Below are 16,248 nucleotides of genomic sequence, written 5' to 3' on the forward strand. Positions count from 1 at the left end.
AACTAACAGATCAAACAGGAATTCCGGCACTGTAATAAACACAAAGCGACTTAATTGTTATAATAATAATTTGATTATTATGACTTAAACTTAACATACTTTGCTTTGGAAAAAAGTCAAAGTTTTTTAAATTTTAACTTTTCGATTTTGATAAAATAAACAATTCACACATGCTGTTTCACATTAATACGTATATTTCTTTTAGTTTGCAAAACTACTACCCCCGCATTAATTAGTATTTAATATAAGTAATAAAAATAAAAGAAACAGTTTATAAATTTTTTTTATATATTTTCTCAATCCAGAAAGAGCATAACAATAAATGAGTAAATCACTTGCTACACTTACTAGTATTTCAAATCTGTTCGATATAAAAATTTATAACGCGTTATTTTATATTATAATTTCTAATCGCAATTTGATTTATTTCTTACACGAATTTCATAGAATTCCGAAATATTTGTACCAAAGAAAGTCTACGGACAAATTTCCTGCCTCGTGACAAAGTTTGTATCATCACGCCAACTTTCGTGAATACAAATGCGAGACATAATAAACGATATAGGAATCTATATTAAGCATATCCGCACACAAAGTGTGTAGGAAACGATACGACATTCACTCACTGAACGTGTCACGGAAAGTCTTGAAGAATCGGGCCTCATCGCCACCATGTTAAAAGTGTTTATCGTCATTCGTAGCAGCACACGATTCTTTCACACGTCGCACAATTTCCGGCGATACGAAGATACATCGCGGAATACATATATCGCTCTCGATCTGTCATCGCGAATTCGGTTCTCGCGGATTTCCTACGCCGCATGAAGAAGCCGGACGGCCGGACGACGTCCGTCGCGAACGGCCGCCACGATGAGAATGCGAGGAGAAACGCCAGGTGACTGGTCGGCGAGCCGAGCTGCCGCGCCATGTGCGCCGTCGCCGCGGCTTCGGGCGGACTCGGGCGCGCTCGGCGGCGCTCGGTCGCCTCCGCCGGCCGAGCGGTGGGGCGAGCAGTGTATCCGTGACGTCACATAATTAGAGTAAATACAAAGTAGTCTTGATGGGACAGCGGCGTGCGCCGCACCGTGAGTCGCTGGTCCGCGCGCGTCAAACCTATATCGTTCCGATACACGCACACCGCGCTCTCGCGAGTCAAGCTGCTCGCGATAATACATAACCCGCGCGCTATGTGTGCACGTCAGTGTGTGTGTGCGCCAAGGGATTCTAGATGACTGTGGGAATAGTGAGTGACATTCGTGCGGCAAAGAAATGGAAAAGATAGAGGTGAGAGAAATATTCGCGCGAATTAAAAAACCCGGGCTTTTTAGAAGCGTCAATTTTTTGAACAACCCTTTCGTCGCGCCATAAACAAATCTCGCGCTCTTTAACGCTGTCTTATATTTTTCTCTTTAATCACCGCGCGTTTCTATTTCCCTCCCCCGCCTTTTCTCATTTCAACATCCCTCCCCCTTCCATGTAACCGTCAGATTTACCTCGCTGAATATTCGCTCGATTGTAATGCAGAAGTGACAGCGTGGTGACGAGTGGGAGGAAGGGGTAGGCGAATGGTGGGGAGATTATCGTGTAGTTAGACATCTGGCAACGAATATATCATTGTATATATCTTCGATGTGCTATACTATTAGATAAACTAGTTTTCTTTCTCTTTCTTTTTTTTTCCTCTCTTTTCTTCGAGCCATCATCGTGTATATCTGTTCATCTCTGTTTCATTTTCGTCTTTATCTCGCACTCGCGCGTCTCTTACCGATACTGCCTTTTACTCCCTCTCTGTTGGCTTGATACTTTCTCTCTCTCTCTCTGTATCTTTCTCTGTTTGTCTCGCGCTCCTGTTCTACCATACTTCGTATCTCTGTCCCTTTTGCTCCGACTCTTCTCCATACCATTCTCCCTCTCTTTCCCTCTCACTCTCAGTTAGTGAGGTATTTATAGATGTGCCTTAACCCGATTTAACGCAGCCAACTCGACTCGCATTGTCCTAACGACTATTTAATGTGAAATTGCATTGTTTTCGGATCCTTATCTCTTTTATTGTAAATCAGTTTTTTTTTTTTTTTTTTTTTTTTTTTTTTTTTGGAATGCTGTATTTCATCACTCACTTGTGTGACAAATGCTGTGCGAACATAAGAATGAGGGGGGAGAAGGAGGAAAAGACGATAGAGGATAGCGACATTATCCGTCACATGTCCAAGAATCGAATCGATAAACGGTTACGTTGTTATTACAAGCGGAACATCGTTATATGTTATATTTTGTGCAACCCTGCGTATGCGAATCCAATTTCGAAGCTTTTTAAGATCATCTCGCGAATAAAATCGTAGCGTGTAGAGTCGAGGATGGAAAGAAAAGAGAGAGAATGAGAGGAAAAAAAAAAAGAAATGTTTTCGCAGTGCTTTGTCGAAAAAGGCATGTACAGTCCGTGAAGAAAGTTGATCGTGACGAAAGTGTTATTGTTATTGCTACATTCGGTTTTCTTTTTTTTTTTCCTCGATACGAATAACGAGAGAGAGTACACTATTTATTTACACCGGATATATCCGCGAAATATACGTATCGTTAATGCTATATTTATTTGCAATAGACGCAGAGTCATTGACAATATATATATGTATATGTATATAAATATATCGTGCGCGTGCGTGACGAATTTTCTCGGGGGAGGGGGAGAATGCAGTTTTTTTTTCGGCACGTTCCCTCCGTGCATGATGCTTCGTTTCAACTCTTTTCGTCCCCCTTCCCTTCAGTTCCCCACCCGCACTCGCGTTCTAGCGAATTGAAAGTATACGTTTCACAAAATTAAATCGATAAACGCTGAATCACGAATAATTATTATATCTACGATTCAGTATTTAATTTAGTCTTATATCTTATTTATTTCGAAAATGTGTGTGTTTGTGTGATATGTGAGATGAGTCACAAATTTATATATGTATATGTATGTATTTTTTTATTATATTTTTGTAAAAATTAAAATATGGAAGGAAGTGAACGATAAATTTTTTAAAATTAAAAATTAAATTGCCTTTTATAACGTGAAATATTATTCAATTCGCGACGCCGAGATAAATGCATCTCATCTATTATGCAAAACAGAGATTGCCTGTGTTTTCTTTTTTTATTTTTTTTTAAACAATTTCTATATTTATCGCTGATATGAGTTATACTCGCGCAAACAATGGAACAGTGCCGGGGCCTAAAATTGTCTCTCTCTCTCTCGCTCGCGCGCAAATTCTACGACGAAATCAAATTCCAAGGTGGAAGACGATCGCTGCGATTCAAGTCGTCCTTGCTTTCGCTCGCTTTTGCGCGATCGGAGGTACAAACGCGAATCCGTGCGCGGAAATAAAATTCGCGCGTCGAAAACAATGGTAGTGATTTATATCGGCGCGTCTAATTTGCGCGGATTCTCTTCGTACTGTGCAAACAAACTTTTCGAGAAAATCGAATAAGAGCGTGTATATATATATATATATATATATATATATATATATATATATATATATATATGTATGTATATATATATGTATGTATGTATGTATGTATATGTATATATGTGTATATATGTGTATATATATATATACACACACAGAATAGGATTTTATTCGCGCGCGCGTTTTTCTTCTTCCTCCCTATTCCTATCTCTATCCTCCCTCTTCCAGACTTCTCTTTAATTATTTTTACGTTTAACTCGCGAAAGGATTGCGAGATGAAATAAAATGTCGCGAGGAAGGTCACGCAGCTGCATTTATAATGTCACGTATTTGCGAGCTGCATCGCTTCGTAAGCAAAAACGTATAAAGTAATACATGGAAAATAAATTTGTATTTTTCTCCTTTATATTTTTTTCTTTTTTGTCGCGTGCGGTAAAAATTTCTAATAATAATAATTCGGAGTATTTTATTTTATTTTTTATTTTACCGAATATAGAGAGCCGCTGCGTATAAAGGATATTAAATTTTTGATATATTATTATGCGCCCCGAACGACGAAATGCGACATTGGCGTATTACGTCGCGATAAAAATCGACGATTTTCCGGACGAACGGCGACAAGAAATATATATATCTGCGCGCAGTACACAATCGGTTCGTACATACACACACACACATACGCACATATATATATATATATATATATATATATATATTATATATAGACTCGACGATAGAAAACATATTTTAAAATCCGCGCAATGACGCGGCAATTCTCTCTCTCCGAGAGAGTAATAAAATGTGTTTCTCTCGCGCTTTATTTACGCGCAAGGTTACTTAACGCTACTTTAATCGCGCGAGACGTGGATTTTGTTTTTGAAATTGTATCGAATACCAAGCTCTCCGCGTGAAGCGATATCACAACACTGACACTCAAATATCGCATTTCATAGCATAGTAAACGGAGACATTAAATTGCGACGTTTCGAATGCGACGTTTAATATTTGTTATGCTAATCGTGCGAAAAAAAGCATGACTTTTTACATTCGTTGGCATGTTATAACATACGATTCTCCGATCATTTTTTTTCAGTTTTAAATTTTTATATATTTATATAGCCTCTCTCTTTCTTGAACGTATATATCATGACAAAATTTCATTATCTCTCTATTTTGACATCATCGTATTAAAATAATGCAAATACAAGCGTTTACATTTAGTCATAAATTGTTCCTTTTTTTTGCCCGTATATAATAAGGGGTCTTCGCTAATTAAAATTATAATATATAATTAGATATTATATATTCGTTGCGCAATATTTTATCTGGTGACGCTCTTTGTTCCTTTATTTAAAAAAATTCCGCTTAAATTTGTAATCACGATATACATACATATATATGCGATTGTGTATATGTACACATATGTTTACTTGTGCATACGGAAACTATTTATATTCTTCCTATTACAAACATACGTGCGAAGGCGGAGCACGTAGATGAGTTCTTTTTATCTCGCTATTTTCTAAGTATTTTTTTTTTTTTTATATTAATTTATCCAGTAATCGTGCGTGCATACATAGCCCATTACGTGGAGTCGCATATCCGACGTGTTTACACGCCTGTATCTCTGTGTGAAATCATCAAGATCGTGCGTGCGCATGACGTGACAGTGTGCGTGCTTGTGAGTTATATACAGGACGGATCAAATTCAGTCGACCGAAAAAAAATGGGACAGGTGTCCCGCCCTCGACAAATGCATTATTTACATATAATAGGAAATGGTGTGTAAAAAAAAAAAAAAAAAACTGTGCTCTTTCTCGTCGCGCGGAAAAACTATTTTCCCCGAAATATGATCGCGCGCGAAAACGCATCTATATATGCATCTATTTTATTAATTCAATGTGCACGTAAAAAAAAATTATAAATCCCCGTTAGAAAATTAAGCCGGTCAGGCACACACAAAATCGGTTTGTTTCAATTGAATTTATCCGTGCGCATTTCAAATTGAATCCTATACTTGACTATTACATTAAACTATACGCTGGAGATATGTATATATTATTATGGAGCTACGACTTTTTGATTGAAATACGAAAAGTAATAAAGAAAGAAAGAGAGAGAGAACGAATGGAATAAAAACAAAATTAATCGTGTTGATGGAAAAAGTTTCTTCACCGGCGTATTTATTCGAATTTATAACTCGCGCGGACGTGCATACATTTATTGATCTTTTTGTGCCACCCATTATCCATCTATAGAATCGGCCCGTCTCTCTTTCTCTTTTTTTCTTTTTCTCTCTCTCTCTCTTTCTATCGTACTGTCTCTCTAGCCTTTCCTTTGCTTATCTCTCCAGCCTTTTCATCGTACTACAGCGTCAATGTCTGTAAATATTAACGCCGTTAATCTCTAAATCCTCGACGTTGATTTGACCCGTCTCGTCGTCTTTTTCGAGCTCTTTTATTTCTCATTTCTCTTAGCTAACGACATTAAACGGAAGTACCCACTGCTGCTTTAATGAAATTTACTTTTGAAGCTTCCTAGAGCTCACAGCCTGAATTGCATTATAAGAGAATGAGGAACAGAGAAGAAGAGAGAGAAAGATAAAGGAAGAGAGGAAAAGATAGAGAAGGATAGCGCACGAAATGATTCGACATTGGTTAATTAATCGGAGATTAAGAATCGTTTATTGCGTTGTATTTTGTTGTTGGATGACATATAATTGCAATTTGGCGCATTACGTTTATAATTTTTTAACAGCTATCAACTTTTATATATAGAATTTTGAGTAAACCGTGTCTCGTATTCTTTTCCATTTTATTTGTCGTTTCAAGGTTATCCCCCCTCCCATAAACTATTTAATCGGTATAAGCTCAGATTTCTTCTTCTAAACTTTCGTGTTCGAGCGCACGCTAGAGTCGCATCGAAATAAAAGGAGGAAGAGGGAAAAGAGGGAATGCGATAAGAATCTTTTATTTAGTCGTGATAAGACACTGAGACAAGACACAATGCCGAGAACGGAATGATTCATTGGGGAGTCATCAAAGAATTTATAAAACGTCATTTAAACTCGCCCGTGCATTATTATGCATGTAAAAAAATGCATTATTATCCATCCGTGGAATATTTGAATTTTATCATCGTTTCTTTATTTCATCGCGTCCGTATAAGAAATTGCCGTTTTAAAATTAAAATTTGCCTGCATTGTGTTTACGATCGTTATGATATCATTGCAATCGAATGTAATGGAGTTAATGAATATGTGCGATTAAATAGATATTGTGCATCGCGCACAGCGAGGGAAAATTGCTGAGGATGCCACTGCATGTACATTCGGAAATTCTGCGGCGAACTGTACATCATGTTAAAATTCTAATCGGTAAAATTAGTCGGGTGGGGATACAGTCACGCTAGAAAATCTGCCTGACCGCGATTCTGAAGCAAGAAAGTTATGAAATCAATTCAACCTGAAACGCGATTTTATATATTATGCCATTTTGCGCGAAATAAATAAGAGAGATTGCAATCTCTTTTTCCATTTAATTTAGTTAATAAAAAATTTATTTTCTCATAAATTTCAATATTAATAACCATGAAGATTAATCGTACTATCGACTAATGAAACATTTTAAATATGAAGAATAATTACGAATAATAATTAATTATTTGACAAATTTGAACAATTAAATAATTGAATAATTTTTTGACATTACAAATGTATTATTAAAGGATGTAATTTAAATGAAATATCAGGTATTATAATTACATTGAAATTAATAATTACATTGAAATACTGTTTAAACATTAACAAACATGTCATTACGTACATACACACATATATATATATACACTTTGTGTTTGATTGTATTAGTGCAAAAATATTTATATAGCGAGTGTTCACAGAAACGAGTGTTCTCCAATAAGCGCGTTATCATATATTATATCGTATCTTTTTCTTTTTTTTATCGATCTCACGCACACATTGAAATATTTCCCTGTTTATTTAGTTTCGCGGATGTAGCGCGCGCGAGGTCAGCAATTGCGAGTATATATATATATAGTTATATCGTGATTACAGTCGCAAAACATAACGACGTTTGTGAATTTTGCTGCGATACATTATTACAGGATAATTTCGTATATATATATATGTATATATGTATATATATATATATATATATATATATATATATATATATATATATGCATATGCGACGAGCATCATTCGCTAAAGCGATTTAATCTTCGACTTCTCGACCGCGCGCGTGTCGTCATAGAAATTTTGTCATTACGAAGATAAAGGTACCGAATGCTTTTCCACTTTGTGTCATTAGTCACGTTAACATGCTGTGATCGTCCTTGCAATTACGGCCACGTCATTGCTATTTAAAGTTCGCCGCGCTGTTATTAGAGAATTATTATTTTCATTATTTCTTGCGTATTTCGTATCTCTTCTCTCTATCGATTTTATCCAGTACTTCAATAATATCGTCGCGTCATTGAATTATATATGTATATATATATATATATATATATATATATATATATATATATATATATATATAATTCAATGACGCGACGATATTATTGATATATATATATATATAATACGGTCTCGGCTTAAATAATAAATAATATTTCGTCCTCATAATATTGCGTTTATTTCTTTTTTTTTATTTTATAAAACAATTAATAGGAAATTTAATTATTAATTATCTCTCCGCGGTCGATGGTCCTCGTTCGCCGAGATGAAAACGTAGATTAGGAAATCTTTTCCGTTCCAGCCGTACATTAATATTCCATGGTTATAATCGTAATATAATTTCTTTTACATTTCTCGTTAAATCTTTTTATGTTCCACTCCATATTACTTACCGTTCTACCTTCTTTTTCCGATTCGTTTGCCGCATGCCTGCATTAGAGCTTATATACGTTTCATATAAAAGATCTTATTTATCAAAAAGCGTAATACTCATTTTATTAAGTTAAAACATCCATGCTTTTTTTTACTTTGTTGGATTTATTAAATTTTATTCCACATTTAATTTAAGAATCTTAATATTTCTAACTATTATGACCTCTCGCAAATAAATTCTTTAGTAAGGTTTTATAAAAGTTTTAAAAAGGTTTCGAATTAAAATTTAAAACGAAACGAAATTATATATATATAAATATATATATATATATATATATATATATATATTTTTTTTAAATTGATATTGAAATTATATTGATAATTTTTATCGTATTTACATTTTGTGCCCCTTAACTGTGACATTTATATGCGATATTCATTCTTGATTATGGACGAACGCGATATTCCTACGATATTCTTTATTTACGATATTCCTTATTGCGATCAATAACAAATTACAGTATCCCCTCCCGTGTCTTATTTGCTGATCGGACTGTACGTCTATACGCGCATATGTATGTATGTATGTACATACGTTCGTGCGATTACATTGCTCGTTTCAATCGGCTGAAACGAAAAAGTTGAAAAATGAAAGCTACGGTGTGTAAATGTAAAAAGGAAGAAACTTGAGCGAGCGCCTGTGTCGACTTGATTCTTCTTTATCTACATGAATTATAACTGCGCGTCCGTTATCTATGAAAGTTTACATTATCGCCGATAAATAATGTATAAGATCTAATTCCGTTCTAGTTGCTTCATCTTTTGCGCTAAGCGATTTAAATGAGTATATCGAGTACTCTCGTATATAATGCCTAATTTAAATTATATGGAGAGAGCTATTAATTATAATTCATTTATGAATATATAATTTAATACATCAAAAATTTATACATTATAAAGCATTATGCGAGACTACTCGGCAAACATTTAAATTGCCTAGTATAAAAATTATTGTGTCTACGAATTATAGCTTATTATATTTTCAAAAAAAAAAAAAATATATATATATATTTATATACATTATTTATATATTTATCTTTTTATTTATATTTCTTATTTTATTATTTAGATGTATTTATTTTATTTATTTATATATTTTTATATATCATATTTATATTTATTTTATATTTATTTTATTTATATATTTATTTATTTATTATTTATATATAGATTTATATTATATTTCATGAAGAAATGCGTGTATAATGTTTATATATTTAAAAAAATGTTATATGCTGCTTTTTATATTCAGCAAAAAGAGAAATGAATAATGTCAAAAGGTGCTGCACTTTTATAGTTGTATCCATAAAACATGTATGTACATTGCTATATTGATCCGAGCCATGTAATACTTTGTTCCCTTTCTCGTACATCTACATACATATGCTTGGTGCCGGAATCAATCGATGGTTCCCATTATTTGCAGAATTGAACTAAATCATCTGTTTATCTGTTTAAAACGGCGACAAATCGTGATTTGTTTTTTTTTTTTTTATTTTTTTCCCTTGTTATCGCATCGGACAGCACATTGTAGAGTTGAATTAATGTTTATTCAGCCTTGACACGTACGTTCTTATCGAGCTGCTCTCTCCCGTTTCGGTATCGTCACCCGCTCTAAAACGGCCTTAATGAGTCTCGGCAACATTCTCTCGTCGCGCTTTCTCACGAAATTTGTCGACGAATCTTCAGAGCGTATATGTATACATACGGGATACTTCACTCGATGAAACGATTATGCGCTTTAGAATTTTGAGGCATAACGGAATACAAAGTATAAGATAGGAAATAACGTACAGTATATTGAATTATTAATAATTAATATTAATATATATTTATATTATATAATAATATTTATATTATATAATAACACTAATTAATTATATTTATATATTAATATTAGTGCATACTAATATAATATTTATATATTAATATTAATATACTAATTAATAAGTAATATTAATAATATTGATTAATATTGATATTAATTAAATATTAATATTATTTAATTAAAAATATATAATAGTAATACGTTCAAACTTAATATTCTTATATAATTACTTTTTGGTATTATATTTTATTTCTCTTATATCATCATCTATTGTCTCAAAGTTAACCAATGAATGGGAAGGAAAATGAGTACGTCTGATCAATGATGCTGTTGCGAAATTTTTGCACTCTGTCGCGAAGAAATGCGCTTGCGCAATTGATTCTGAAATGTAAAATCAAGCGTTTCGCACTGAGGTACTAAACACGGAACCTGTGTGTACCTCGCTGTGCAACTCCCTCATGAGGATTAATCGATACGTTTCACACACACGTCGAGAATTCAGGAGAAATCGACAAAACCGTGAGAAGTTTAGAAACAATCATTGCGTCATTGCGCGAGCTGCGATTTCCCTATTTTGCTAAGTGCGATATATGAATGAAGTCTTGTAATAGATTCTAATAATCAACTCGATTGATGTATTTTTCTATTTACATATAGATATTTATTTTATTCAAGATGTTCAAAATGGATACATATGATAATATCAAATTTCTCTGCATATAAATTCGAGATGTTATGAATTTTTAATATAATTGTCAGGAAGTTATAAATAACAAAGATCTCTTTCTTGATTTTTGCATTACAGATATTTTTAATATAAATTTTGACAATTACTTCAATATCTCGAAAGTAAAAAAAAAAAGAGTTTAAATGGAAGTTGGATATTTTAATTTTTTTCCGACTTAATTTGAGATCTTCTCTTGCGACATGTTTTTCTTAAAATATTTCAGTCTGATATAAACACATAAATATAAAGAGACCGTCTCAGCGGTCAAATTAATCAACTTCAACTTTTTGTAAAATTTTTAATTTTAATATCAAAATTATACATATATAATTACTACTTTGGTATTAAAATTAGTAAAAGAGAAAGAGAAAAAAGTGAAGTTAATTAGTTTAGTTTCTAAGAGATTCATAAATATCACATATAAATTGTTGAGATTTTTCGTAAATATTTTTATCATCGTGTTGATCAAGTTTTTTTCCTAGAAAAAAGAGAAACCATGATTCAGATTTAATGACCAAATTTAATATGTGCCATTTAAAAGACATAATACGTCGTTGCCTTATCGGGCTCCGCCTATGCCCTCGGTATCTCTCTTTCTCCTTTTGTTCACCGTCCTTTTTTTCATCAGCGCAGGTTCCCACGCGATCTGACAGGTAATCGCGAAAGAATGAAGTTTTCGTATATACATATATAAACAGTAATTGGCAGTAAATTTGTCTAGGTAATTTTTTTTAAACGAGAACACATCGATCGAAAAAACATTTCGGCATCGCGCAGACAATCGAATGCACACACGTCTAAATAATAAATATTTTGAAAACTGATTCAAAAATCAACGGCTATGTCGAAACTGTTATTTTCTCTTATGAAGGGATTAGTTACGAAAACCGATCGGGGAGAATATCGCGTTGTGTCCCGATTGTGCGGTATCGATCCCGCGACATTGTACCATTATCTGATTCCATTTTCACGAACGGCTGTGTGATATTTAATTGGTGGAGTGAGAATGTGACGAGTGGCTTTCCAGGGAAACAGATTAACCCCGCGTTCATCGAACACGTCATTGTTCGAGTGCCGGAAATTTCTGTTTGTTCACGCACAATTTATAAAGAAACATTTTTTTATTTTATTATTTTTGTATCGATTCAATTTTATCGAATATGGTCAGTTCTCTCTTTCTCTTTTTTTTCTCTCGGAAAATGTCATATTATTTATTTTACATTACAAACATTATTGCTCAAAAAGAAAAATCAATATCAAATATATATTTATTTTGTAGAAAATGTTACGTGTTTTGTGTACATGTATTTTTTTAATAAGACGATAAATATATAAAATTATATAGTTTTTTCGAAAACCTAGTATATCGTAACAGTGAAAAAGCTTTGTCATTCTATTTAAACGGACAATAAACTCGGATAAATAAATGCTCGAGAGACTCTCTATAGCATCCATTAGTCCCTCAAAGATATATATTTCTACTATAGAAAAACGGGAATCATTTATTATCCTAAGAATAATACGGATTATTCTCCCAAGAATAATACAGATAAAAAAAAGGATAAAATTACCCAAGGAAAATAAAATAAAAATAAATATATAATATATAATATTCTAGAATATTATTACACAGCGTATTCGTTGCAATGCGAGAAAAATAATTTGTTTTAATAATTTAAAGCACCTTCTGAAAATAATGCTATGCACATAATAATTTTTTACATCATTTTAAACAGTCGCTCTCGCGAATTTCGTCACGATCAATACGAATATATCATCTTTCCTGAATATTTATATCGTTACGTATATACTTGCGAAATTCTTCAATCATTCGCTACGGAAATGATTGAATAAATTGTTTAGAACAGCTTTGTCTATCTTGTTAATATAATTATGGAAACGAAGCCCGGCGAGACTTCAGCGTGCAGCTGGATTGAATAATTTGAAGCTTCCCGGATTTGCATACAATTACAAAATTACTCTACAGTCGACCGAGCGGCTGTGCATTGTAATCGCGACAATTCGCCCCGTTATATTTTTTTCTTCTTCCTCCATTTTCAAAACATTTCTTCCGTATGTAAAGAATTGCCCGAAGTGCCTCGCCCTTCCACCCTTCGTTTCTAAATCAGGTCAAATGGGGAAAATTGTTTTGACCGACGATAAAAGCATTTCAGCGTTTCCGGGGGGAGGGGGTCGAGAGAGAGAGGGAGGGGAGGAAGGGTGGAAGACGAGCGCGTGCCCCTAAAATCGATACGCGCCGTGCAACGACGAAAGTGTCACTTCTGTGTTGCTTGTTAAATAGTATTAACCTTAATTAAATTTTCAAATTTCTCTCGCGCCGTTCTCTCGCTTCGCGTCGTCGTAATCGGGCTAACAAAAAGACTTCACGATTATTCCCGCGTATATAATTAAACGTCGGACTTTGGAAAGTCTTGGAGAAAAATGTAGGGTTTTTTTTTTTTTTTCTTTAAATCCCGCGTTCGAGAGGAATCTGTAAATTTTTACAAGGAACGAGAATTTTCACTGCAAACGCGTACAGAAGCAATTTTTGCTTTGATAGCCAAGGCTTTAACAGGGGTTGGAGGGTTGGACGAAGGGAGAGATGAGAGAGAAGAGGTAACACACGGTGGCAAAGCCGATAGAAAGGCCCGATGTAATTACTGTTGGGAATTGGACAAATGGAAAATGCATTCTATTATTGTGCCGAGCTTCCTCTCCGAAAAGGCAGGCTGTCTGCCAGAATTGTGTATCTTTGCAGCTTCTTTTGTATCACTTTGTATATAGACGACGCGTTTTGTCAGTAGAATCGCAATTCGCGCACGCGGTAAGATCTTTAGCAAATAATTCAGGGGAGACGAATCCCAGAATGATGCCACACGGTGATGTTTGACCGCGAATTTTTCTCTCCTCCGATTCTCACTTCCGTCTTCGAGAGAGAGAGAGAGAGAGAGAGAGAAACCGGTTTTGCTTAAACGACCGGGTATTATGTGCCGATTGTGTTAGAGATTGTAATGTGCATGCTCTTTATCGCGATATCTTTTTAAATAATATATGTTTTCCGAGAGATAAAATCTATAAATTTTTATTATATTGAGATTATGAAAATCATTTCTAGACTCGCAGAATTGTAATTATGAATTACGTCGATTATAGGAAGTGGCGAATAAACTTTGTGTAAATTGATGTTTTGATATCAATAATATATACGTACAAATACTGTGCGAAGGGGATCGATATTTGAGTAAAAAAACACGTAATACTACTCAGTCGCGATTTATCGGATTGGACGTCACAAATTGAGAATATATATTTTTGTTGATATAGTTTCCAGAGAATTATTTACCTAAAAGTAATGATAACGTAAAATATACAGTTGATACTTTTCGCAAATATAAATAATGATACTGTCGTTTCTAAAATTTTTTATAATATCGCACACAACGAACGAAAAATGAATATTATAATAATAAATTATATATTTTATATAATATATAAAATTATATTAAATTATAATTTATATTAATAAATTATAATATAATATAATACAGTATAATATAGTATAATTAATATAATATTATCATTATAATATTAATAAATTATACGGTGCGATTTTATGATGCAACTGTATATGCGCATCTATTTAGCAGCCTTGCTATATGAGAAACGGTGATTTATAATAATGCTGATTTTTAGGATCATAAAAGCAGCCTGTTATCTCTTCGTAGATTTTTTTAATCACATACGTTGATGCGAACGGGAATTTTCGATACCGAGAGCGAATGAAATCAATATACATATATCTTGTTACTTTTGACAAATGATATTTAGATTTTTCGCTATATCATTGAATTATTGTGCCATCACAGAAAATTATTCGTTCACCTTTATAGTGTAGTCCGTATAAACCGGATAACCGGCGATAACGTATTTGCTATATACGTTCATGACGAGTTATGATAATCATTTCTCAACGATTTGGAACACAAGCGAACGATTTGTATTTTCGCGATACAATAATAAAACGTTCCGTCTCATTACATTAAATTCCTATCCGCCTATTCACGCACATTCTATCGATCGTCTATTCCTCCTATCTTCGAAACAAAACGAAAGCAAACAAAAAAAATGTATGTGATAAAATATCCGTAGTTTATTATTAAAAGTAGAAAAAAGAAAGAGAGAGAGAGAGAGAACGGTAAATTGAACACAGAAAAAAAGAAATCCTCGATTCAAGTATATTTTTATTCTTGTTGTGAAGAATGCTCTTTATAATCAAAAATATTCATTTACCTTAATAATAAATAAGTTTGTGTGCGAAGTATATTTTATCCTTAAGATATATTCTTGTTTTAAAAATCGCATATGGTAAAAACAAACACTTGCAATATTTATAAGTAAATTTCAGCTCCAACCAAGAATATTTTGCATTTTGTTTTAAGGATAAATTATCCTTTATCCAAAATTATTTATATTTGGCGCTAAAATATACTTGAATCAAGGCATATTTGCATTCTTTCAAGGATACTGTTTTTTCTGTGAACTACTTTGAAAAATAATACGCAATTCTCTCGAAGAGAGAATAGGGTGAAAGAGGGAGGGAACGGAGGTTTTTATCGATCGCGCGCGTCGCTTTTGCGAAATGTAATATAAACATTAACTGCTCCTCTTCTTCCGCGAGATATGTCGCGCGCGCGCGCGCGCGCATGCACACACGCGTACACATATTTGCATATGCGCTCCGTGAATGCGGCACGCGCGCGCGTGCGCGACGAGATACAATCGGCATATACATCTCTACAAGAAGAGGCAGGGACTCTCCTCCGCTCTCGCGTCGCCATAACATTATTCGCGGAGAAAGGAGGAGGTCGCGGGGTGTATAACTCACATTATTTCTTCGGCTTAATAGAAACTGGGGTGTATATACACACGATCTCGCGCGATTCCCCGAATGCATTATCGACGTTGACAGCCGACGAAACGAAATGCTTTGGTTGTGGCATAGTTCGCATATTTGTACTTGTGCAGCTCTGCTCCGCGAATGTTAACTCGCGGCGCACAAATATATCGTTATCTTTATATTTGAAGGTTGATGGGTATACGCTCTGACAAATATACACTTTTACATGGAAATTATTTCTTCAAAACTGCGAAAAATTACGTATATTTTTTTAAGTGAAAATATATATTAATGTAAAAATGCAATATATAGTAAAATATACGGGAAATTATTATTTTTATGCGAAAATCACTTGTAATTTTTAATTTAGTATTTTTATTTTATTTTTTATATAAGGATTTATATATCCATTTTATTTCTAACATTATTTTATAG

At 33.7% G+C, this 16,248-nt stretch overlaps 1 protein-coding gene across 2 annotated transcripts in view; it reads left to right on the forward strand.

Moving 5' to 3' along the window:
• The first annotated feature begins 1,062 nt into the window (after positions 1-1,062).
• Positions 1,063-16,248, forward strand: part of LOC114936201 (uncharacterized) — a 150,742-nt gene continuing 135,556 nt past the window's right edge. For both annotated transcript variants that reach the window (XM_029309309.1, XM_029309310.1), the window contains exon 1: positions 1,063-1,284. In XM_029309309.1, coding sequence (XP_029165142.1) covers positions 1,270-1,284 — 15 coding nt within the window. In that variant the 5' untranslated portion in view covers positions 1,063-1,269. The remainder of the gene's footprint in view (positions 1,285-16,248) is intronic.

Source organism: Nylanderia fulva, unplaced genomic scaffold, assembly GCF_048542155.1.
Source record: "Nylanderia fulva isolate GAGA-0341 unplaced genomic scaffold, ASM4854215v1 Scaffold4, whole genome shotgun sequence".
Lineage (NCBI taxonomy): Eukaryota > Metazoa > Arthropoda > Insecta > Hymenoptera > Formicidae > Nylanderia > Nylanderia fulva.